The 27,289-nt window shown below is 41.8% G+C and overlaps 1 protein-coding gene across 9 annotated transcripts in view; it reads right to left on the bottom strand.

The window, feature by feature from the left end:
- ELAVL4 (ELAV like RNA binding protein 4) overlaps positions 1–27,289 on the bottom strand; it is a 157,560-nt gene that overhangs the window by 20,514 nt on the left and 109,757 nt on the right. For all 9 annotated transcript variants that reach the window (XM_019656508.1, XM_019656504.1, XM_019656503.1 and 6 more), the window contains exon 3: positions 4,855–4,958. In XM_019656508.1, the coding sequence (XP_019512053.1) occupies positions 4,855–4,958 (104 nt within the window). The remainder of the gene's footprint in view (positions 1–4,854; positions 4,959–27,289) is intronic.

Raw genomic sequence — 27,289 nt, 5'->3', positions numbered from 1 at the left:
AGCAGAGATCGCTTCTCTAATCCTACTCCTTAAATTTAGGTAAAATCTAGCAGGGGTCCCGCTATGGTAAAAGTTTTAGTGGGAGTGATTCCAAACCCTCAAATCCCATTTTGAATCACTTTTTCCTCAAGGTTCTCAGTGTAACTTGAACACGAATCCAAACTTTAGGTAACTGTATCCCTCTTTTGAAGTACTACAGAACCATCTCATTTTCTTTGTTCCTAATTAATGCAATGAAGAGCTGGACCATTGCAACTGGATTCAACGGTGTGCTTCTTAAGAAGAGGCTGGAATTACAGTGCAAATTCAGAAGCCGGTGGAGAGGTTCAGGACTGGGATAGGCATTGGTGTGAGGCCAAGGAGTACTGGGAATCATTTTCAAGAATCCACAGCCATTTCACCCAACGCTTTCCAGAGTCTAAAGTGATATATTTTGGAAACAAGTGGGAAAAAAACAACAACTAACGAACAGCACCCCCAAATCCTTAAGTGGGGCAAATTGTTTCCACTGGGCTCAGGGTTGAAATGCTGGGAAAAGATCCAGTTTCTCAAGTGGGGAGCCAGGCTGTGCTGGCTGGCCAGACAATGTAAACCCACGCCTGTCTGACATACATGGAGGGAAGACTCTCCAGGGCACTGCCATTTCTTCATCACTTAAAGCCCAGGGCCTAACACAGAGCGTGGAACACAGGGGTCCGAGGAGAAATGATCGGAAGTCAGGTCTGTGCCAAGGTTGATGGCAGAAGCCCCAAACCACAAGTCTGTTTACTGAAGAACATGGAGGAGACACATAGTTCATCTGTTTGCTTCTTATATCTCATTCCCATGCCAGGGAGTATAACCTGTGTGTGTGCAGAGTCAAATACACAGCCACACACGCACAGAGTGCAGGTGCTGCTGAAAACACAGGCAGTGTGACATTCCAATACAACATGACTGACTACCAGAGTTTCTTTAAAACATTTTTTTCTTACTCCAAATCTCACTACTAACTGCGTGCTCCTGGGTAAGTCTCTTAACCTCTTACGGCCTCAGTTTTCTCATTTGTATAAATAGCACCTCCTTACAGGATTATTTTAAGAATTAGAGCTGATGTGTATAAAACACCTAGCCCTAGAGATGTTTCAAGAATTAAATGCTATTAAGCATGTAAAGAAGTTAAATAGTGTTAGACACAGAGTAAATACGCAATATATGCATTATGATGATGATGATGATTTTCTTTCAAGTTCATGGTCACATATTAAGCAGCTCTTCTTCTGACAGAATCCTTCACAGAATGTTTGGATGCTAACTCAGCACAACTGCTGGCTGCTTATGTGCCTTTGGACAAGTCACTTCATCTCTCTGAGCCTCATCTCCAAGATGAGTAGTGGGAACCTGGCCACTTTCTCCCACTAAAGAAGTTATAATGCAAAGAACAATTCCTCTGCAGTCATATGTTTGCAAACATGTACTAGGCGGTTCCGAGAAGATCTCTGTAAGGCATGCTTCCAAAGAAGATACTTTGTTTTTTCCAGACAGGCAAGCTATCTACAGTCATCCACACTACACAGGGGCTTAGTTAGGAATCACGCCCTCTCTCTGCTTTGATGCTGCGTCTACGCCTAGATGGTATTCTCCTTGAGGACAGAGGCCTGGCCTTGCCCTCCGCACATCCTCAGTACTCATACACAGTCATATTACATCCCCCTTAATAAGGGGGAAATGAACATTTGTTAACAGGGAACCATCATTTGTGGGCACCTTCACCTAGCAGCCCAGGGAGTATAACTCATGTTTGTGTGCTGCGTCAAATGAATAATGAGTCACTCACTTCCAATCAGCAAAACAGTGTTTGTGTATTTAAATTAGAGTTCAGAGGCTGCCAACTGCTTGTCCACAGGTCAACTATTAAGTTTTGTTTGGCCCACCTACATTTTTTGAGTTGGCATCCAACCTTTAGAAATTGGGAGATTTGGCATAAAAAAAAATCTAGATTTCAGTTTCTATTAAACAATGGGAAGGTGTGGCAACCATCTGGGCTTAAACAATCAGCAGTAGCTGAAAAATAGCTAGCTGTCCCCTCACTATAGTCTCCACTATCCCCCAGGGCTTTCCAGAATTATCTCTGAATCTAGCTGCTAATCATTAACCGTCAAAGCTTAGGAGGAATTAACTCTTGGTTTGTCTGCATCTATGTTATGCGTTACATTTCAAGTAGTGTGTTTTGCATGAAGCACTCCCAAAATGCTTCATAAATGTGGGAAGGAGGGACAAACTTGACCAAAGCTTGCAAACTTGTACTAGGTGGTTCTGAGGAGACCTCTGTAATGCATGTTCCCAAAGAAGCTACTTGTTTTCTCCAGCTAGGCAAGTCATCTATTCCTTCATGGGAGTCAGAATAGAGAGATAAATCTCATGTCACTTATCAAAGCAAACTGAAGCAGAAGAAGTAAACAGTGGCCTGAAAGGCAGAAAAGCAATTTGTAAAAATTAATAAATGATGAGACTCTTAACAACACATGAAAAGGGTTTGCTTTTTTTTTCTCCCCTTTAATATGATTTTTACCTTAAACACTATGTCCCTTTAGGAAAGGGAAGAAAAGTTAATAAAGGAACCTATCACTCAAACTTAATTTTTAGTATGGCAAATAAACTGCTTTAATGAAAGGGCTGAAATCCCCAGGTTTGCACATTAAATTTTCATTCATAGTAGAGAATGGAAATTATTGATTCAGCCGTAGCATCATGCATTTTGAATCCTACAGTGCCTCGGAAGCCCATGTTATTGCTGGGTGCAAATGTGTTTGCAGCGTTTTGATGCAGGGTGAGCACGGGGTGGGTGAGGGGATGAGGAAAGAATATAGAGAAGGGAAGGAGGCAGGCTGGCTCCTCACAGACAGAAAGTAATCAATGTTCCTTGTCTCTAAGATCCACTTAGATAAAGCCCTGCTTCTCACGGCGTGATGGGCCAGGGGTGCATTCTGAGATCAGAAAAGCTGGGTCCATTCAGTCTTTTGGGAAATGCCAAAGGCTTCATGAAATATTTAAGAAAAAAATGCAGAATGGATGGCTGATGATTTGATCCTAAGCTCTTGGGGAAGTTTGGATTTCAAGAAAACTGTAGAGGAAAGAAAAGTATCTTTCTCATTTCAAGGTCAGGGTGTCCATCAAGGGAAGAGTAAGTATCTGACATTCTAATGCTGAATTGGATAGAACAGAAAAATCAATCAAACCCACAAATACAGCTCTCAACCTGGTGTGGCCTCATCAAAGAGTCAGGTGACATGAGCATCCCATCTTTACTTAAAGCGTGAAAATAGGTATGTTTTTCCTTTGGAAGAAATTAATTCTCTGACTCTCAGAGGACTACTCCATAATTAAACAACTCTCAATTATTTCCCCCTTAGAGAACTCATAGGGATTGATTCTAAGCCGAGGCTGAGGCAACCTGAATCAGGCCCATTTGGGGGTCTTTGTGTACTACCGACTCTGTGAGATCAGGAAAGCCATCACCTTTAAAAGTAAGCTGAACTCAATTGGAAAAGTAAAGCTGTTTGGAAGAAAGGAAGGAAGGAAGGAAGGAAGGAAGAAAGGAAGGAAGGAAGAGAGGGAGGAAGGGAGGAAAGAAGAAAGAAAAGCAATTGCATAAAATATTCCAGAAGAGAGAAGGTTTTTGTTTCGTTTTGGTTGTGTTTTTGTTTTGATTATCTCCCAGCTAAGATTATCTTATATCACTCATCCCCCCCCTGTCAGTCTCGATTTTGGAAAAGTAGCTCTGTTGTACTAAAAAATTGTGGTTTTGTGTTTTCTGACACTGAAAGCGGGTGTCATCTATAGATTTCCATTCTGGGAGAAGCTTCTCTTTTGTCCTACTTTGCATCAGACTTGCTGTCGTGAGGATAAGCGTGCCCAAGAGACACCTCCCTATGGTTTAATAGGCTATGAAGGATGGGACTCATTAATCGGCTGGCAGCTGCCCCCAAACAGGATGCTGCCTGGAGGTGGGGAAGAAGGAACAGGGAGGCTGAGGAGGAGGCAGGCTCCATCCAGGAGCTCACCACTGGCTGTTAGAAGTGGGCCTCAAAGCAAACAGCACCACCTCCTGAAGGATCCCCACAAGGTGAAGTCTGAACTGAGAGTGAAAATCCAGCACAGAAACCTCCGTCTGGAGGAGCAGGCTCTGGGCAACCATTTTTCTTTCTCCACTTAACCCCTCCTGAGGTATTATCTCCTGGTCTGATTATTTTCAGATGGCTGGAATGTTCCTTTTTCTGTCATTCCTGCACTATGTTCCCATGGATTTGATAGTACCGGTCCCTATTACACTAGCGTTTACTAATAACTGGTTTTGATCTTGGTTAGGAGTCTCCTCTCCACCCTTAGGTAAAGCCAAGCTGCTCAGCCTTGCACACTAGGCCCCTGCCCACCTCTCATCCTCATCTTTTCATTACCTCCCCCTCCACACATAGGCCATACTATTCTATATGCTGTTCCCCACTCATAATGTTTATGAGGATTTTGACAGCTTTGCACGTGCTGTTCCCTCTGCCTGGAACAGCTTCCTTGCCTCAGCTTCTTTTCATAGCTCGGTTCTGGCCAACTTGGTAGACCTGGGCTCACAGGCCTTCTAGGTGGGGTAGTAATCCTTGATACTCCACGTGCCCTCTGGACTGGAGGTCCCACAGCTCATGGCCCCTTCCTACTCGGCCCTCACCTCACTTTTCTGAAATCGTCTGCATCCCCGGTAAATGCCTTTTGAATAAATAATGAACACCACTTCCAGCACCCTCATAGCCTGGATTTATTAGCTCAACGGGATGAAATCTAACCAGTGCCTCGCGAATCAGGAGCCAGCATGTCACCTCTTACCTTTATGGTTTTGGTCTGGAGTCTGAGTCCATTTAACGTGTTGATGGCTTTCTCTGCATCCTTTGGATCAATATAGTTAACGAATCCATACCCTAAACTCTGTCCTGTGGAAACATTTTTTAAAAGAGAAAGAAAGAGAGAGAGAAAGCTCAATATCTTTATAGAGGTAACACTCCCCATTGCAGTGAATTTAAACCCTCCTCTAGTATATGGTTCCTTTTATAACAGGGTTTGCCCCCAGGTTGAGAAATTTTGAATTCTTTCATTTCTCACTCTGGTCAGCCTTTACTCTCACAGGAGCTGCCCGGGCCAGGAATGGGTAAGTGCTCCCGCACATCCACACCATATATATACACAAGTGTCATTTAATGGGGAAGAGGTAGAACAGGGTAGTGAAAAGAGAACAAGTGTCATCTGTGAGAAGACACTTGAACTGGAACCCTGGGGTTTTCCCTATCAGCTGTGTGACTTGGGAACAAATCATTTAATCTCCTGTTTTTTCCCTACATTTCTTCTCTGGAGATAACAGCACTTGATGCAGGCAGGTTTGAGAGGGTTAATGAGAGACTGTATATAAAATGCCTACCAAGTACATTGCCTAGGACACAGTAGTTGCTCAACTAAAGACAGCTATGCTATGCTGAGTCCTGTAAAATGGGGGCAGGCCCTGGCTGCAGTAGCTCCATCAGCTGCCTCGGTCACGCCCCAGGCACACGCACACTCAGAGGAATGTGGCAGGATCTGAGCAGCAAAGGCTGGAGACATTATAGTGAAGGCATGGCCAGAATGTAAAGCAGTTGCTGCAAATCATTCTTTGCCCGAATCATCACCATCGCAGCCCAAGAACAATAAAAGGGGGGTGGGGGCTATTGGAAAGAGCTGGGGAGCTCCTAACACAAAGGGGAGTGTGCAGACACATTCTGCCAAGAGGGTTTAGCTACTTTAGGTGGAGATGGCATCAACTTGTCTGCAAAGAGAGGTGGCAAGTGACAGGACTCCCCACTAAGTGAAATAAAAATAATGTGCTTGCAATCGTGCCGCTGATTATATATAGTCCATCAGCTCTGCCATGTGTCATCAGCCAGAAATATCATTAGGAAACTTTACATTTTCTGACATACCCTTTAAGAAACACAGAGCTCAGGGTGGCTGCAAACCCAGCTTGAACTTCCCAGGCAATGGTATTGATTTGTGGGCGGCAGCAGAGCCGAAGGGGAGGAAAATGACAGGACATCACACGTCAGGGAAGACCGATTACATAAAGCTCTCTTTGGAGTACAGGGGCCAGGGCTGGGAGACAATATAGCAAAAAGCCTGCCATGTCCTGGTGACAGGAGCCTATTTCAGCAGCCAAAAAAATCTTCCCAACAGCTTCTGTTTTGCTGGTAAATGTCTGTGTTTGTGTTGGTTGTAGGAGGGAACCTGGGAAAACAAGTAGGGTTCTGGATCAGAAAACGGGTGACTTCGTCATCCATTATAGAGTGAAAACAGAGAATTATGAGGAAACTCAACGGCAGTTTTGTCCCCAAAATGGAAGGCCCCAAATGACAATTCTTTTCACCAGGATATGCCTTTGCGGTTTGATGTAACAGGGTCAGAATAGGAAGACAGGGGCAAAGGGCAAATTTTGCCAGACATGCCCTTCACCAGCCAGAATTAGTAACTGAAGAAGGAAGAGAGAATACCGAGTACATTCCAGCTGCTGGGACCCTTCTCTTTCCATTTCACTGTTTGTGGTGTGCGCGTGCGTGCGTGCGTGTGTGTGTGTGTGTGTGTGTGTGTACACCGAAGAGTGTGAGAGAGAGGGGTGTGTGTGAATTACAAGACCCTGACACGTGTTCCGAGAAACCTTTTACAAACTCCACAATACAGGAGGCTAATTTCATTGGTTAAAAAATATCATTTATCTTAAATTTGGCTCCGCCGCATCAAGCCTAACTAAAGTCACCTGATTAAATCCATTTTCATCATGTAAATATATCAGCCCTATTTACACTGGATATACGAGAAGCCTTAAAAATTGCTGTGCTAAATTATTTTTTACAGTTATTTCTTTTAAACAGTCATGCACCAAGGTGAGCTGCTTTAAAGGGCATTTCTGAAACAATAATCTCAATGATAAACCTTAGGTATGAGTTCTCAGAAATGGGTCAGACAGTCGATCTAGCTATCCAGCTAAGTTTAATTTGTGTAAAATTAAAATGGAATGTGAAAAAATACAGCCAAAACACTTACCACGTAACCACAAACATCGGACCTAAATCCAAACAGTTTGTGATTCATCATGCGGATGGAATATACGTGGAAGAATTTATCATGCCTACTGGTGATTTATGTTCCTTGATGTACTATCTTTCATTCTCATTATTTATATATTTATGGAAATCTAAAATAAATATAGATTTTTTTACATTCTATAGTTTATCTTTGTTTTATACCTTTGTTTTAGAGGGTAGGAAAACATCCTCAGGTCCTCGGAAAGTTCTGAAGATCAAGTAGGAAAGAACTTCTGTGTCATTTTTATCCACCTGCCTATATCAGTCCCAAACCCACCCTCACCTTAGTACCTGACTGCAATTAGCAGAACGGTGACATCGTTACCTGCTCTAGCTTCAGAGAGACTGCATTTAACATCAAGAATGAGAGTGCTTTGGGGAAAACTCAAAACCAGATGGATATTGTTTCAGAAAGGAAGGGGCAAAAAAAGGTTGGAAATTCTCCTTGATACAAAATAATGAACTGCAAACTCTAAGACAGAACACTGCATTGAACAAGAGGAGGGCAGAAGTGGAAAGACTTGCCTGAGAATTGAAACATAAGAGATAAAAATGGCAGCATAATGAAATCACCTGTGGTTCGCCTGGTTCACAAACAGGTTTTTTCACGTGCTTCTCGCCATCACAGGAGGAGCCCAGCTAAGTCTAATAAAAAATACTCGATGGAACTAAATATTCTCTTTTAAAACAGTCTGCAGAGGATTAAATCCCTAGGTAGAAAAATAGAATACCCCAAGCCATATTTCTTTCAGAAACTGTTTCATTAGTGGGGGAGAGTAAAATGAGGAAGAATTTTAGGTTTTAATTTTGGTGGCCATATACTGGTGATGGGTTATGGATTTGCAGTTTTGTATTTAACTGTACATAGAAAAATATAGATGAAACACATTTATGAAGAATACCAACACTATTTCCATGGGGACCATGAAAGCCATCATGTTGGGTAGGCCCTGGGGGATACAGTTTGGAGCCTAGAGCTAACTATATATGTATCTGCATCCTAGACATAGATAAGGCTCTTATAGTCTTTTCTTTTTTCTTTTTTTCCCAAATAACTGCATCTTCTTCCTTTATTATCTATAGCAAGATTTGACCATATAGGTATGGTGACAATATTTTCAGAAAGAAAATTAAACTTTATTTTTGTTCTCAGTTTATGAGTTTATTCTGATAGCAAGTTGAACAAATACAAAAATTAAATTATTGACATTATGTTTATTGAATCTTCAATAAAGAAAAAAGAAAATCAATAAAGAAAAGATAGTATGCAATAAAAACTGCCTCCGAAATTTAGAAACTATAGTGAGTACCTGGCTCCTTGATGCCTAAGTGACCTACAGCCCTTATATGTGACCAGTCCTCAATAGTCCTGTGCAACAGGCATAAGTGAGGGTCTCCAGTGACCATGCATGGGCAGGAAATGCATTCTTGACAGTTTAGAATAGAAATTTAAAATTAGAATGCAGTTTCTGAGGGCAATATGTTATACATAATGGCTACATTTAAAGTTACTTCAGTGTTTTAGGATTAAACTTAACAAATTTATCTTTAATCTGCACTTAACTATTTCTGTTTTTGTAAATCGTGCACGCACACATACAAAAAACACGATGTGTCCTCCTGCTATGATACGGCAGCATCTCGATTCTGTTAGAATAATTGATATTCCTAACTTCTTCCATTAGATACCAAACACTTCTCCCCACAAGGACTAGCTTACAAAAGTTTGCATCCCTGAACAAAGTTGGCTAAGTGAAAGAATGTATGAACACATTTGTATTAATTCTCCACTTTTAGAAGCATATGACCAGAATGATTTATGTTCGGGAGAGAAGAGGTAGAGAGGGGGTATCCGGGAAAAGGACAGAACACGACAACAGGCTGACATTTGGGACCGGAAAACAAAGCACAAACCCAAAATGTCCTGAGTGGGCTCTCTCCTCTAGCTCAGTTCAAGTGAACAATAAAAACCATCCGTGCCCACCTTTCCACAGAGATTCTGAGATTTCAAAGTGCCTTCCCACCCATTCTGTCGCATTTGATTCTCACAACAACCCTGTGGGAGAGATAATCATCATTTTACAGATGTGGAAACTGAAGCTCAGAGAAAATAGTGATTTGCCCTACAATACAGAGCCGGATCTTACTCTAGACTGGGGTTGGAAAAATTTTTATGTATAGGGTATGATAGTAAATAGTTGAGCATTGCTGGGTCCCCGGTCTCTGTCACAACAACTCTGCCATTGTCGCAGCCATAGGTAATATGTAAACAAATGAGTATGGCTGGGTTCCAATAAAACTATTTAGAAAAACAGGCAGTGGGCTCAACGTGGCTTTGAGGCCATAGTTGGCTGACCCCCTGGCCTAGATCTTTTGACTCCAAATACAGTACCTTTTGTTATGACCACAGTTACTCCCTTCAAACTAAAGTGTTATTGGCAATGATTTTGAGGTCCTGAAATACCTCTGAGGCTTTTTGGAATCACTTAAGAAAAAAAGTAAATTATCCTCGATAGTTTCTGTTACGCATTTAAATTTGTATTCAAACTCTAAGACGTGTCACCATCATAGCTAATTATAACCCTTCATTTCCCCAGTCATTCTGGATAGAAGTTGTTCCGCTTGCACGTAAGGTCCTGGAGGTTATGACAGCAGGACTCCGAAGGTGACATCCCCCTAGCTGATGGCAGCAGCACAGACGCTGTCCCCTTACAAGGCTGGCCGGAAGGCACCTCAGCATTTCTGCACGGCCAACCTGCTCAGCTTGCTCTTTCTGTCTTCAAAAATCGTCGTTCTCCAGAAAGCTAACAGCTACTCCTCTCATCTGCAAAGCCCCCAGGGGGGCAGCCAGGTGGGTAGCTGCTGTTGATGAAAACTTCTGAGTTGAGTAAGGAATTTTTGTGGATGTTAGAACCCCTAGCTTAGGCTGAAATTCTGTTCTCAAAGCACATGATGAAATCCCCAGTCACCTCCAGATCAGCTGCGTGGCAACAACCCGCAAGCTGGTTTAACCGCGGCCAGCTCCACATCCCGGCACTCCCTCTCTGCCAGTCCTGGGGTGGCTTTCCTGGCTGTCAGCGGCCTAGAAATCTACCTGAACTCACCCAAAAGAGGGTCAGAGAGCTCTGTGGCTGTTACTGCATATAGGTGTGTGTGTGTGGCTCAAAACCACGTTTCCTGGAGAACTTTGGTTAAGTCATTTAAACTTCATTAGCCTGTTCCCTTATCCGGAAAAACAGGGATAATCCCTTATCCTCACAATCAAAGGATCACTGTGAGGATTCTCTGTATTAGCATGTGGAGGAAGCACAGCTACAGTTTATTCAGTGCCTGTTTTGTGCCAGGCACTATGCTACACGGCCTAGTAAGATCACCTAATTTAATTCTGTGTGAAATGACTACATCAGGCCCATTGTGCAGATAAGAAAAGGGAGGCTAAGAAATGTCACATAACCTGCCCAAAGTCAACTAGGAAGTAGGCTCCTAGTTGGGGTTTTCATGAACCTAGGTCTGGGTGACTTCCCAGCTCAGGCCTTCTTTCTACAGGCCCTGGCCTCTGTGCAAAGGCACAGCATAGTGTCTGGCATCAGGTAAGGACCCCGGGGAGCGCACACAGCCTGTGTTGGAGTCTTTCCCCCTTCTTGACACTGACTGGGGATGCTTTGAGATTCCGGACATTCATGGCCCTGCCCCTTCCCATCCCACCTCGGAGCACGTTTACACGTGTTGGGCTGAGCGTTGGCTTTTCTCCTGCAAACTCAGTGTCAGAAAAGCCAACGAGGCAGAGGATTTATTTTCTTTTGGTAGTTCACACAGTTGTCTCAAATTAAGTATGGTTTAAAGGCTTCCTACTCTAAAGGTGATCCCTGTACCAGCATCATTGATGTTGCCTGGGGACTTGTGAGAACTGCAGCTTCAGTCTGTTGCTGTGTGACCCTGGCGAAGTTAAACTAAACTCTCCACACCTTGGCTTCTTGTCTTATTCCCTCACCCCAAATCTACACATCTAACCCAAGGGAAGCTATGATCGGAAAGCGCTCAGAATTTCTTAATACATGTTATTTCTTTTCATCCCCAAATTCTGCATTCCTACTTTGCCCCTTTTCTGCTGCAGTCATCTCATCTGTAAAATGGACATATTACTTTTTTCATGGAGCTATTGGAAGGATTAAAGTGATGATGCATGTAAAATGTCTGGTAGATAACAGATGTTTGTTAGATGTTGGTTCTTTTTTTTCCTTCTCCCAGCCCCATTAAATGCTGCCTTACACTAATGCCTATGAGGATGCTATCTCCTCAGTGAAGTCCCAATTTCCTTGAAGGTAAAGAATGTTCTGATACTTTTCTTTTGCATTGGAGCACATAATGTAATAGGCACACAAGTTCCACATATAACTGGCACCCACTACATGCTAGATACTATGAGTAGGCCCCCATATGACCAAGAAATTGTTCCTGTATTCAGGGGATTTATTGTGTAAAAGGGAAAGACAAATATAAACATTACTTATAGCTCAGCAATATTAATAAATGTACCAGAGATTTTTCTTTTAAAGCTATGTGTAGGAACAGAGAGGAAGTGGAGGCTGATTCCAACTGAGCAGAGCCGTGAAGGCTTCCTGGAGGTGGGGGCATTTGAGTTGGGCTTTGAAGAAAGAGTAGAATTTTTATTTATTTATTTATTTTATTGTTAGTTTCAGGTGTACAGAACAATGCAATAGTTATCCTTTTCACCCTTCACACAGAAACAATCCCCCTCCCCCATCTACGCCCTCCCACCCCCGATATCATACTTATCTATTATAATTCATTGACTCCATTCCCACACTCTTCTCCACGAAGAGTAGAGTTTTGATAGGGTTCCCTTATCGAAGGATGAGATTCCAACCTGAGGGCTGATTCCAAGCACTATATTAATTTATCCTATGGATATTTACTGAGCATTTGTTATGTGCCAGGCATAGTCCCATTCATTGGGAATATAGCAGAGAATAAAAATACTTGGTGTCTGCCATTATTGGATTTATATTCTGATTTGGGTAAGGGAATAAGACAAGAAACATATAAATTAAATATAAAGTTTGTCAGATGATGGTGCGTTCTAGGGAGAAAATAAAGCAGGGAAGAAGGAAAGGCAGTGTGTGGGGCGGGGTTACAATTTTTTAATATGGTGGTCAGGTAAGACCTCACTGCTGAGGCGACATGAGAGCAGAGACCTGAGGGAAAAGAGTCAGCCAGTGTACCCTATCCGAGGGAAGGTATTCCAGGCAGAGGGAGTCTCATGTACAAAGGCCCTGAGGTAAAAGTATGCTTGGAGTGCTACAGCAATGGCACAAGTGCATATGAGGGCAACTCACCATTGTACTTGCCAAATGACTAAAAAGGGGAAAGGGGCACCCTGGTTTCTTCAAGCTGATTCTACAGTGCTGCTGGGTAAGAAGTGTGAAAATCACTCTAGCCCCTTCCCCTTGGCTTTACAGGTCAGGTGAACCCTCTCACTGACACACATTTTCAAAATGATCTCTTAATGTGTCTCTGTTCCCCACTAGATAGGGGGCAACTTGAGGCCCAAATGATACTTTACTTGTCTCTGTACTCCCAAGACCTACCAAAAGGTCCATGACATTGTTAAACATCCAATAAATGTCTATTGCGTCAATGAATGAATATTATCTATGCGTATGCATATTTATATCCTCCTAATCACCTTCAATCTCCCATTTACCAGAAAGAAAGAGATCAGGAAGAGCAGGCAAGTATTTTACCAGGGCCTCACCGATGTCTGGAGGTGCTGAGAAGAGGTATGGAGCCAGCTCCCATGAGACGCATCTGAAAGACCTGCAGGCTTTAGTCTGATGGAGAAAAGACTCTAGGGTTGCTCAAAGGCCCTTCCAGAGGCTGTCATGGGAAGGCAGGGGTAGACTTGCTATGTGGGGAACCCAGGAAGAGAATGAAGATCAGGCAATAGAAAAAATTCAGGAAATAGATTTCTGCTTTGATAAAAGGAAAAACTTTTTAATAATGATTTTATAAGGGTGTGGGCTACCTTGTGAGGTGGTAAGGGCCCCATGACTAGAACTATAGCAATATGAAGCCAAATCTACATTTTATCAGGAGATGCTATGGCAGTTAGGGAGATTGACCCATAACATCCCTTCTAATGCTAAAATTCAAAGGTTCTAAATTATATTTATTTTAGACCCAATGCTCACAACTGGTTTCAGTCTTTCCTAATTTCTGAGAAAATCAAAATAGTAGAGAATATTTATCAAGCACCTACTATGGGCCAAGGACTTTACATACATCATTATTTAAATATTTACAACCTCTGAAGCAAGCATTTCTATCCCAGTTTTACAGAAGGGGACATTGAGGCCCAAAAAGGGGAAGTAACATACCCAAGGTTATTTGGCTAGAGAATAGCAGACAGACCCTTCGGACTCTAGAGCCTGTGCACCTTCTGCTGTGCCCGGGTTTTTTTGAATATGGGCTCATTTGTGTGCTAAACATCTGCCCTGACACAGCACAGTGTGCCTGAGACTTTGAGAGAATGTGGGTTTTCTAGTACTATCTCCAAGTTTGCATTCTTTCCATTTAATTCCAATAGGTACCCCAAAATATCCCATTCCCATCTTCCAGCTTGGTTGTGTCTGTCAGACTGGATCTGCTACCTCAGAAATGACGGTCTTGGAAAGGACTTAAATATCAATCATCTTCAAGTCTCTTTTTCTATAGATTTGGGAACTGAGGACCAAGGAAGAAGCAAGGAGTTCATGGTCTAGTTGGAAAGCAAGACCTATGAATCAACAGTGATAGTAGAGTGCGGTTAAGAGTTATGACAGTGAGAAGGAGAGGAAGTTTCTGGAGGATATACTTGAGCTGAGACTAATTTAAAAAGATTGGTAGGAGACAGCCAGGAAAAAGACAGAGAAGGCCACTCCAGGGGCAGTGGACAGCAGGAGCATCTGTCCTTGGAAGACAGTGCCTGCCACTCAGTTTATAGCTGTCTCTTTCAGGAGGCCAATGGTTGTTGGTGTCAATCTGAATTGTCAATACTGCTTCTAAGTGAAATCTGTGCTCAGATGCACACAGGACATCTCCCGATACCTCTGGCTGAGATTCAGAAGTCATTTAGGCATCTGAACTTTTGAGTGTGTCTGCTGTCTGCCAATAAGAAATGCTATTAAATCAGACAGGACCCAGCCTGCCTTAGTCTGAATTCCTAAAATATTTAAAATCAGGTTGAGCCAGTACTTGGTTATATCCAGAAGCTACGTTCTGGCTTCCTAAGTAGATGTAATCTCTCAGAGGGTAAGAATTCATCATGTGGCATCAAGATGGCAACACGCAAAACACTTGGCCACAGCAGACACACAATATAACCTTGTCAAACTAAATGTATTTCTCAATGGACTCTAAGTTCCTTAGGGCAGGGACATGGGTCTTACTACTATTGGTATGACCAACGTCTGGCAGGTCAGACCAGTGTCTAGTAGGCTTTCAATAAATCTATGCTGAATGGATGAATGAATGAATTAATTCAATAAGCAAATGAATAGTAACAAAAATAGTTTTTTTTAATGTTTACTATGTGTCAGTCACGTACTGTACTGAGCACTTTATTTCTCCCCCTCCCCAGCTTTATTGAGGTATAATTGAGAAATAAGATTGTAATATATTTAATGTGTACATCATAATGATTTGACATATATATATATATATATATATATATATATATATATATACACATTGTGAAAGGATTCCTCCCATCAGTTAACTAATACATATTTATCATTTTTTGAGTGGGGGAGGAGGTGACATTTGTTATACCTGAGTGCTTTATTTCTGTCATCTTATCTACTCTCTAAAACAATCCTACATGAAAGGCATCATCACTGACATTTACAATCAAGGAGATTGATTCCCAGAGGTCTCAGATCCCAAAACACAAGTCCATCTGGCTCCAAAGCCCATAGAGCCTAATAGCATTTCCTGATTTCAGAGAACCTATCAACTGAACTGGTCAAGTAGATGTAAAACAATGCCTTTGTCACTAGGGTAAGGCACGTGGAAATTCACAAAGTATACACAATGATCTCCAGCAGTCCCCTAAGCAGGAAGGACCAGCCACACTATTTCATAAAGAAAGCCAACCAACCAATTCTCAAAGAGGGTTTTTTTTTTAACTTCTTTTGGTTTGTCCTATAAAATAAGTTGCTCCAAATGACAGCTTTTGCACATTTCAATAATAAACCTCAATGAAACACATGAAAAACTCAATTAATTTGAACCCTATTTTTCTTCTGTCTATTCAGGAAAGAAAGGCAATTCATAAGATAAAAAGTTAGTATCAAGTATTAGTTAAAAAAAAACTAAAAGGAAAAAATATTCTAGGTAATGTACTGGGGACAATAGAACCCTCTTGACAAATTTCTCACCTTCAGCATTTATCACACAAAAAGAAGTGCTCAGACAGATGACCCCGGGGCAATGAAAGATTCTTAATTGAAGCAACATGAAATTAAATTATGGTCAGAATATTTTACAGACAGGAAAGAATAGTCACACATTTAAAAATATTTTTGACAAGGATTGAAACACAAAGAGGAAGAATTTGGCAAACATCCAGCTAGCCAGAGAAATGAACCAGGATTCTTAATTCTTGGTTGGCTTACTCACACATGAAACAATGGTCTATAATAGATGTCAGACACACAAGACTTTCTGCCCAGAATGAACAGGTGATTCCAGAAATGCAGCTGATGTTAGATGAGGGTTTAGCAACAAAGGAAGAAGAGGTAGAAAAAGTTATCAGGTTAATACTAATTACATACACTGTAATTAGCCTTTGGGCAAAATGAGATTGTCTGTGGGTGAAATGTCTGTGGGGTGAAAAGAATTGTTGTGTTTAGACACGAATACAATGGCTTCCAAAACTCCTATCAGACACCGTTCTTATAAAGGGCATGGGGAAGGCCCTTGAATCATGTTGGGATTTAGATGAAATGAGATAAGTTATGTGAGATGGCTTGGCAGAAAGTAGATGCTTCACAAATATTAACTGAATATAAATCTTTGAAAACTCCCTTTATTCAAAGTAAAAGGAAACTCATGACTCTTGATGAAGGAGGTAAGATAAATAACTTGTCTGTACAGAGGTAAGTCCAGATGTCAAATATGAACTGAAGAAGGACTTTGAAAACCTTTGTCAGTGTGTCATTTCTGAGCTGAGGGCTTGGTGTTCTCTTGTCTTGGTTGTACCACTAAGACAGCGGTTCTCAACCTGTGGGTCGCGACCCCTTTGGGGGTCGAATGACCTTTTCACAGGGGTTGCCTAAGACCATCAGAAAACAAAAAGATATTTACATTATGATTCATAACAGTAGCAAAATTACAGTTATAGAGTAGCAACGAAAATAATTTTATGGTTGGGGGTCACCACAACATGAGGAACTGTATTAAGGGGTCGCGGCATTAGGAAGGTTGAGAACCGCTGCACTAAGAGCTGTGTAAAATGTAGAGATGAACACCTCCATCCCTATCATCAAGGAGTTCATTGATAGTAAAGTACCAGGCATGGAGCTCAGGACCATGGTCTGACAGCTTAGTTCGGTTCCAACAAATGTTAGAAAAGGAATTTCCTGGACCCATGAAAAGAAAAGAAACAAGAAACAAAAGTATGTCTTCCCTTTTCATCACCATTCAGCTTACAGGTAAGAAATAAGACAAAATAAAGAAATTGAAAGCCAAGAACAAAATCACTCACGCAGAAATGGGTCTGTAGAGTAGGACTTGGGGAAGAAAGCCATCCTCTTTGATTTTTTTTTTTTTTTAAAGCAAAGGGCTTCTCGGAGAATGGCTACATCAAGGAAGCGTAACCAGTCTCATTCTACCGAATCAAGCACCTGGAAGAGGTGACAATGAAAGAGTGCCTGGGAAGGCGTGTGAGAATCGCCAAATGTAAATACCTTCTAATGGCTCATCTCTTTTAGGCAACGGAAAATGAAATGCCACCCTGACAATCAGGAAAGCAAATGAACCCAAAGTTTAAATCATGCCTAGAACATGCTCAGTACTCAATAATTTTCAACACAAATGCTTAGCACGTGACGGGACTATGCTGGTGCTAGAGAGATGCAGCCACATGGCACCTTTTCTGTTCCACTTGGGAGTTGGTGAGACTTTCCAAGGCCTTCACTTGCTCACCCGTGTGCAGGAGAGGAAGCCACCTCTTTCTTAACAAAAGAGATGAGGTTATCAGGTAGGAACTGTCCCAGACTGCCTCCTTCCTTTCTACCCATAAACTTAATCCGAATGTAGCTCCACTCTTTTCTCCTGGCTTAGAACGTATAGTCCAAAGAATGGTGAAGAAAAAAAAAAGCTTCCTTGGGTAATGAATGCTACATAGTATACCATTCTTTTTAAGATTTATAATACACATTAACACAGACTCAGACAAGTAGTGATAAAAAGAAACTCCTTCTTAACTTGTTCACTTCAGTTTCCCAAATTCATTTGGTCACAGAACGCCTTCTATGAAAACATATTACCTATTAAACAACTTTGGGAAAGACCTTTAGATGGGATTCCCAAATGACATTACTCTTTGAAATAGGGCTAAATACTGTCTCAAGACATAATTACTCTATGTTGTAAATATTTTTTAGGGGGCCAGGTGGACTCATGTCTTGTTTGGGAGATCACCTCATAGATGGTGTAAAGGCCTGACCACCGCACTGTATTTCTGAAGTTGATGATGTATAATATTGTATGTCAACTATAATTACATATACATATAGTCATGGGATGTGGAGTAGAGTGTGGGAATGGAGTCAATGGAATTGTAATAGATAAGCATGACATCGGGGGTGGGAGGGCAGTGGATGGGGGAGGGGGGTTGTTACTTTGTGAGGGTGCAAAGGATAACTATTGCATTGTTCTGTATACCTGAAACTAAAAAAAAAAAAAGACATAATTACTCTAAGGTGGGGAGGGGCCTGGGCCCCAGCTCTGAGCTATAGTTCCTGAGATACCACAGTGGTGAGCAGAAAACAAGGAGACAAAACCAGAGAACACTTCTAAGGTCTCTTTTCACTGTGATAGTCCATGATCCTGTTTCTCAGAAGACATCATATAGACTTGCTTCTGGAATAATAATAGTCACAGGACATATGCATTGTGAGGAAGGGGTCAGATATCTGAGGACATATTTTCATGCTGGTACATGTGATACAAGTCTGGTTCTAGCTCACTGTGTGTCAGTAGTCAGCATGCAGTGAGCTCGAGGAGTTTCACTAGAAGAACCAAAGACCCAGGGAAAAAACCAAAACATAATTGTGTATGGCTGTATGGACACCCAGGAGCACACATGGATAGCTGCACACATACAGCCATATACATGCATATTCTCTATTCACTAACAAGGCATATGATCCTGGGAGGCAGTGTACTACTGCAGATAAAAATAGAGGCTTTGGAATCAAACAAACATGGATTCAACTCTGCTTGGCCACTTAGAAGCTGTGTGACCTTGGACAAGTGACTTAACCTTTCTGAGCCTGTTTCCTCACCTGTAAAATAAGGCTAATACTACCTACACCTCACAGAACTTCAGTAAGAATTATATTACTGTATGTCAGGTGCTATTTGGAGCATTTTACATATATTGATGCCAACAATAATCCCATCATTATTCATATTTTACAAATGAGAAAACGGAGGCACAGAAAGGATAAGAATTTGTTTGTTATACAGCCAGTAAGTGGTGAGGCTAGGATGCAAACACAGGCAGTCTAGCTCTTAATCACTGAGCTATCCTACCTTAAACAGCCCTGGATTATAGTAGATCCATGATATTCCCCTGGAAGACACAGACACACATACACAAATACACAACACCCTATACCTCCTTTTCCTCTCTGACTTTTAAAATACGCTGTTTCTGTCATTAGTTTATTACATGGTGCAGTTCAAATGGGCAGCATGCAGACACCAGTTTCCCAAACCCAAGGATCCTATGCGGCTGCTCAAGGAACAGAAGAACAAATCCAACCCTGAGAAATGTTTGTTCATTCTGAACAATGACTCACCACCGCTATTTGCACAAACAGCCTGCTAATTAAACTTTCTTACGAACTCTACTAACCGATTTTTCCAATGCATGGAGGAAAAATCATTCATTATAGACCGGAATCCAAAATCTAATATTAACGGCACAAGTAGGATCTGTGGCACTGTAATTTGATCAGCTCGAGCATTAATAACAGTTAGACACTGATGTCTGAGAGAGTTAATCAGCTTTTGTTGAGATGTACGCAGATAAGTGAACAAAACATCTGGGAGGCCGACGAGGAAGCAAAGCTAGCTTATCACAGGGGGTTAGTGTTTGCTTTACCCTCATAAATCCCCTGCTTATAATGTCCTGTCTTCTGGGTGACCATTGTAATATCCTGAATTGATACAGCACTTAACAACTTACCAACACATTAGCAGCTCCTCCAATGTCACAACACATAGTAAGGTGGAAAGAGCCTGTGTTATTATCCCCAGTTTATGCACAACAATCTGAGGCACAGAATTGTTTGATCCACTTAAAGCCCCACAGCCAGAGCTAGAGTGAGAAATTGGTGGATCCTTCCATTTTATAATGTTGCCACTCATAAAAGTGGCTTGACTTTAAAAAACAATCTCAGAAATCATCCTGACATTTTCAAATATTGAACCAAAAGCTTTCATGTACAATCTTCCAGAACCACTAAAACTGTTGTTCATTATTACTGTAGTTATGTCTGAGGCTTACTGGAATACATTCTGCACAACAGCCACGTTCACCACTCAGGATGAAACAGCAAGAATGCGGAGAACCCTCTGTGAAAGTCTCTTGTCCCAACTGGTAGCCACGTGTGGTTGGACAGACATGGGTACATAGACAGCTTGGCCACTTGTCAGCTGTGTGACTTTGAGTCAGTCACTTTAAACTCCATGAGCTTCGGTTTCTTCATCTAAAGAATGGGGCCACCATTACCTCTTGGGGTTGTGGTCAGGATTAAATGAGATAAATAAAAAGCGACTGGCACCTAGCAGTGCTTAATAAATGTAAGTTCCCATTCCACTCTCCTGCCTCCTCATATACTGTCTCCTATTTCCTACTTGGAATTCCATAACTGAAGACCAAACCAGGAAGGAACAGATGTCCACCTTCCTTTTTCTTCTCTCTTTATCCATCTGTTGGCCCTGGGGTAGGATCATTGGTGAGAAGGAGAAAGAAATTATGAGACCAAGAGGCCCTTCCCATTTGTAGGTTTGCTTAGTTTACAAGCGCCTTCACATGTATCACCTGGTTTGAATTCACAAGCACCATCCAAAGAAAGCGGGGTAAGGATTTATCTTCTTATTGTATATTAAGAAAATGGAGGTCCAAGGTGATTAAATGCCTTATGCAAGGCCATGCACACACCTATTAAGTGTGTATCTGAGTGGAGGGTGAGGAGTAGCACAGAATTTTATTGAAGTCTGTTTCACTTCTGGTTAGTTCATTGCACTTCTGTGTCTAGTGTTTCTAGACACAGAAGCATTTGTGTGTGTGTGTGTGTGTGTGTGTGTGTGTGTTCTGGGTAATATGGAGCTCTCAGATGGTGCTCTCTCTTTTTGAACTAGAAGGTGGTCTGTGTCATTGGGAAGGCTCCACTGACTGGTGAGGGGCACTGGGCAGAGAAAAGATGGCTGAGCACTAGTTCTAGTTTCCAGGGTCAGGACCAAGAAGTGACAGCGACATTTGATTTTCCTGTTTGTTGTTCAGCTCAGGGTCCTGGGCAATGGGGAACCTGCCAGCACTCACTGCAGTAACCCTCACCAGGAGGATGGTGGCAGAGGACTGAAGTTCCTGTGTGCCCAACCTGGGGAATGGAGGGGAAGAAGAAGATTGAAGGGACTCAGAGCCAGGAGCACCTCAGTTCAGGGCAGCAAGCAACGAAGCCCTTTTCAAAACACCTCTTTTGGCACACTGTTTACACCATGTGTTAATGGAATAGGGGCTCCACCCAGGCAGCTTCTCTGTGTCACTGTCTGCTCTGGCCATGAAATACAGGTCAATCAATGCAGCCGGGGTTCAAGCAAGAGAGATGAGAAAAGGAAAACGCTACATATGTGGTTTCAGACGTCATATCCCGCCCTGTTTGAGAGCTGGCAACTGTCTCCATAGCCAGAGGCCTGGTGGGTGGGAAGGGGGGTGGGGCTGGGATCCTGGTTATCACTTGAGAATGGGATCAAGGTTGTGACCATCTAGTTTTCCTTGATGTGAAGGAAACGCAGGCTAGGCAGTCTGTTGTTTCTCAGACAAGTCAATCACCCACATTAAATTTATGAATTTTCCTTCTGGTCTCCTTTTACCATTCTACACCCATTTCCCTCTACCTTGCTTAAAAAAAAATCTATGGTTATTTTAATTTTAGTTCTTTTCCATATTATCTTATAAGCCAATTCAAATCCTTTTTGGATCAAATGGCATATAAACAAATAAGGCAGAAAGAGATGGCAAGACAGAAAACAAGCAAAGAAAAGAAAAAAGAGAGGACGTAAGAGCAGGAAAAATAAGAAACCAAATGCTCTTGACTCAAGTCTTTGGGCGGCACTGGCCTCATCTCCAAAGCGAGTACAGACATTGCCTCTATTGGCTATTTTGACAGGGTCAGAGGAAGTATTGAGTATAAAAGCCTTTGACAACCAACACGAAGGAAAAATATTGGAGATTATTAAGTATACATTTTATTCTCATACCACCAATACACTGATTTCATTTGATTCAAGATGCTTGTGATGAGAAATTCCACTAGTGGCCATAGTAATTGGAGCAATACCCTAACTAGCTGTAGCCACTTAATGCTGATGGGGCCTCACATTTCATCAGACATCTAACTACAAAACAAGGGCCAAGCAGAGGACCAAACCTATAAGCCAGCGTGAAATTGAAGTGGATAGAAAAAGAGTCACTGAGAGAACATGTACCTGACCTCCGCGAGATAAACAATGATTCTCAAATCACAGATGCCACGGGAAATCTGCAAATTGCCCACCTTCTTCTGTGTTAGGTCAGGTTATTTACTAGCAAAGTTATTTATTCTGTGTTAGTTCTCCTTATCTGGAGTCAGACAGACTTGGGTTAAAATCTTAGCCCCTCAGCTTATTAGGTAGCTTCAGTTATTTCATCAACACAAAGGGGGTACCATCACTTACCCACAGAGTAGTCCTGACTGTTCTGTTCACTATCCCTTGAAGATGTCTCTGAAGTTTGGCTCAGCTGCTTCCCCTACATGGAGTGGTATCCAACAATCTACTCTCGCCCAAGCTTGAGGCTCATTCCTATTTGACACTTGTTCTGAGAACCCCCGTCCACTGTCATCTTTTCCTCCTTTGAATATCTATAGCTGATGTTGTCTTCATCTTCACTGAGCAGAGGCAGAGTGGTAAGGTAACAGAGAGACCCTAGGCTTTGCCGTCAGACAGATCTAACTCTGCTCTCCAGCTAACTATGATTTGAAGCCTTGGCTTCCTTATCTGTAAAATGGGGATAATATTATTGATCGTGCATAACTGATATAAAATTTCAATGAGATAACATATATAATATGCCTCGTACTGTAGCTGACACACACATTCCATCAAACCTTCGACTTCATTCTATTGTTATGAGTACTTTTGTGCTATCTTTCCAATGAAATTAACAGTCAGGTGAGGAAGGGTGAGTTTGGGCCATGGTGAAAAACAAAATAAAACAAAAAGCCCACAAAACGGCAAAAGTGGATGTTTAGTGATATGCAGCATAAGCGGGGTCCCAGCCCCTTCCAGACGTGCAGGCTGCTGTAGGGTCCCGTGATTTGTCCTGGCTTTCCCCGCTCATTGACCCTTTAGCAACAGCATGTGGGCACAAACTATGTCTTATCCTCTTTGGCCTCTTCACAGACCCTGACACAGAATTTAAGAGAAGAGAAGGAAAGGAATAACTTTTATTTGGTCTGAGAAAGCAAACGCTAAATAAATACTGTTGGCTGGTTGAAAATGTTTTACAAATGTAAAAGCCTTACACAAATATATAGTCTCTATTTGAATTTTATCTTCTCTCCAAACTAGAAATATCTTCATCTATCAAAGCTCAATTTGGGGACTGTAGAAAAAAAGAAAATGCAACTTAAAGATCTTGAGTTCTTACAAGGAATAAAGACAGATACAGAGTTCATCAGTTAAGAGTAGTAAGGAAGATGTGGAATGGGGGCGGGGGAGCAGACTGAAAAAAAAGAAACCGCCACTACCCTATCTCACCGAAGACAAGAAAAAAATGAATTTCCCATTAACACATCTCAGAAAGCACTCTCCTCGTAGCCTGAAGCTGATGAATTACATTTTTAGATAATGTGTGGAAATTTCAGTTTGACATTACCTTCCTGCTTAGTCCCTAGTCTCAATCAAGCAGGTCATTGTACAGAGAGAGGTGGGGTGTGAGAGAGCGAGTGCATGTGGGGTGGTGTGTATGTGTCAGGGGAAGGGGGAGACTGGGTGAATAGGGAATTGGTCTTGCGAACCAAACAGTCAGCGAAAGTACAGAAATAGACAATCCTTAAAATACCCAGGCCTGATTCACATCCTAGGTAAAAATCCTTTGAGACATCTCTCCTGGGATGTGAGAATACTTTCCTACGGTTTTCTGAGTTTGGAAGCAGGGCAGAATCGTCTGATTTGGAATGGAAGAAGAAGAGGAACATAGCCAGGGGGCAAAAGGAAACCATACCTGGTCTGTAATCCTGACTATTGCCATCCTGGGGAAAAAAACTGTGTCAACAGAAGCAGAATGAATCTGCACAAACTCTAAACTTCACAGCTTCCTCAATTGCCAACCTGTCCTAATTAGAAAGGATGGGAGGTCTCTGATTGCCCTTTATGGGTGTGTAAGAGGCACAGTGATTACATGGTTTACTGTTTGCGCTTAACGTTCTGACACTCTTCAAGTACCCTTAATAAGGCAGACCTCTATTCTCCCATTTTGTAAGCCCATTAGGCTGCCAAATCTCCATACCTAAAAATTTTCCATTTTCCCCCAACAATAATCAAACCCTCTCTGCCCAACAAATCAAAATTTACTCTTTCACTCTTCTTTGTGGAATATGAATAAGATGACTGCAGAGCCGTGATAAATAAAATGACAGATGCAAATCTACCTGATTTTCCTCTGAATTCAGGAAAGATGCATTGCACTGTACCCAAGCACATTTTTCAAACCAGCAGCAAAATGTACTGATAAATGCTACTATTTCCTCTACCCTTCCCATTACTAACGAGTATTCCTCTGATGTGCATGTAGAAAAGTTCATTTAGCTAATCAATATCTTGGGATTTTCTTGGCTATGCATAATTGAGGCTGGGTTTTAACGATGCTTAAATTTAAGGCAGCATCCAACTTAATATGGTGCTTAAAAATAAAGAAAAGAACATAGGGAAGGGTATTTTGTGAAGAGAGAAAATCTGAAGTTAAGAATCACTCCAAATCTATTCTTCCTTGTTCAGGTAAGCAGCGACCTGTTTAATTAAAAAACAAAACAAAACAAAACTGGTATTTATCATTTTTAAATGCATAGTGTGTTCTTTTCTAAAACAAAAGATTGTTTTCCTTGGACTTCAAGTTTTCATTCCCTAGATAATATAAGCTGAGTTGGTTTGTAAAGGGGAGAAGTCAGTTCAATATTTTTAGGGAAACTGCCAAAGATAAACTATAAATTGGACAACTCACAGTTAGTCAGACAGCGCTGGGTTCAAGTCCTAGCTTCCCTATTTGGAAGCTAAGTCACCTTGGCCAAATTACTCAGTTGTTCCTAAATCCAAGTTTCTTCATCTGTAAAATAACTGTCTTGGAGATTACAATAAATTCCATCTACTGATCTCAGTATAATGCTTAACACATAGTAAGTGATCAATAAACATTGGCTATTATCATGAATCTCCAAGAAATCCCAATTTACTATTTATTGGGTTGTTGGAAAAGTCATGACGTATTTTTTCTCTGTTTTCTGTTGCAAAAATGCATCATGAGTTTTCTGACAACCCAATATTTTTTTATTTTTAGAGTAATCTTTTTAATTGAGTTATAGTTGACATACAATATTATGTTAGTTTTGGGTGTACAAACAGATTCGATATTTTTATACATTATGAAATGATCACCACAAAAAGTCTAGTTACCATCTGTCACCATACAAAGCTATTATATTATTGACTGTATTCCCTATGCTGTATATTACATCCCATGACTTACTTACTTTATAGCTGGAAGTTTGTACTTCGTGATCCATTTCATCTATTTCACCTGTCCTCTATCCCCCTCCTCTCTGGCAACCACCAGTTTGTTCTCTGTACCTATGAGTCTGTTTCTGTTTTGTTTTTTTAAATCTTTTTTTTTTTTTAAAGATTTTTATTGGGGAATTGGGGGGATGGGAACAGTGCTGGGGAATGGGGGAGAGGGGAACAGACAAGTCGCTGTCATTTTTTTGTTCTTCGATCTAGTTGTGGAGGATGTTGCTTCGCTGGCCCAAGTTGGCACCGTCATTGCGCTCTTCTCTGGCGAGGCAGATCAGTCGCCGGCTTCTGGACGGGCCGCTCACTGCGGCTGCTGGCCGCTCACGCTGGCTGCTGGCTACACAACGGTAGCCCATGGCAATCCACTGCCACAGGGACTGCAGCCCACGCCGTCGCCAGCGACTCAAGGCAGCCCAGCTCCAGGTTGAGCTGTTGTTCAGCATCTTAGATGCAGAGGGCAGTGTCACTGGCCCTCATATGTGGGATCCGAACCGGGGCCCTCTGGCATCCCAAGCGAGTTCTTAACCATCGCGCCACTCGGCCGGCCCTGTTTCTGTTTTGTTTTGTTTGTTTGTTTGTTTGTTTTGTTTTTCATAGATTCCACATATAAGTGAAATCACGTGGTGTTTGTCTTTCTCTGTCTGACTTATTTCACTTAGCATAATACCCTCTAGGTCCATCCATGTCATCACAAACAGTAAGATTTCATTTTTTAATTGTTCAGTAATAATATTCCATTGTGTGTGTGTGTGTGTGTGTGTGTGTGTGTATACATATATATTACATTTTGTTTTTCCATTCATCTATCAGTGGACACTTAGGTTGTGTCCATATCTTGGCTATTGTAAATAATGCTGTAACAAACATGTGGTGCAAAAATCTTTTCGAATTAGTATTTTCATTTTCTTCAGGTAAATTCCCAGAAGTGGAATGTTGGATCATATGGTAGCTCTATTTTTAATTTTTTGGGGGAACCTCCATACTGTTTTCCATAGTGGCTGCCCTAATTTACATTCAAACCCACAGTGTAGTAGGGTTTCCTTTTCTCCATATTCTCACCAATATTTGTTGTTTGTTGTCTTTTTTATAATAGTCATGCTGACAGGTATGAGGTGATACCTCACTGTTGTTTTGATTTGCATTTTCCTGATGATTAGTGATGTTGTGCATCCTTTCATGTGTCTGTTGGCCATTACATGTCTTCTTTGGAAAAATGTCAATTCAGGTCCTCTGGCCCTTTGTTCATTGTTTTTTTTTAAAAAAAGATTTTATTGGGGAATCGGGGAAGGGGAACAGAGAAGCTGCTGTCCTTTTTTTGTTCTTCGGTCTAGTTGTGGAGGACGTTGCTTCACTGGCCCATGTTGGTATTATCATTGCGCTCTTCATGGGCGAGGCAGATCGGTCGCCGGCCCCTGGACAGCCGCTCACGGTGGCTCACGGCAGCTCACAATGGCTACCGGCTGCTCACGCTGGCTGCCAGCCACCCACGGTAGCTTATGGCAGCCCACTGCAGTTCCACTGCAGCCTACACTGTTGTCGGTGACTCTCGGCAGCCCAGCTCCAGGTCAAGCTGCCATTCACCATCTTAGCTGTAAAGGGCACAGCATCACTGGCCCTAATGTGGGATCCGAACCGGTGGCCCTGCTGCTCAGAGCTGGCGTCCCAAGCAAACTCTTAACCAACGCACCACTTGGCCAGCCTCATTGGTTTTGTTTTTTTTTATACTGAATTTTTTTAATATTGAGCTATGTTGAGTTTTCTATATTTTATACATAAGTTCTTTATATATTTTATTTTTTTTATTTTTTTATTTTTTTTTA

This window comes from Hipposideros armiger, unplaced genomic scaffold (genome assembly GCF_001890085.2).
Source record: "Hipposideros armiger isolate ML-2016 unplaced genomic scaffold, ASM189008v1 scaffold_261, whole genome shotgun sequence".
Taxonomy (NCBI): Eukaryota; Metazoa; Chordata; class Mammalia; order Chiroptera; family Hipposideridae; genus Hipposideros; species Hipposideros armiger.
Note: the sequence above shows the minus strand (reverse complement) of the source record. Positions and strands in the feature narration are given on the sequence as shown.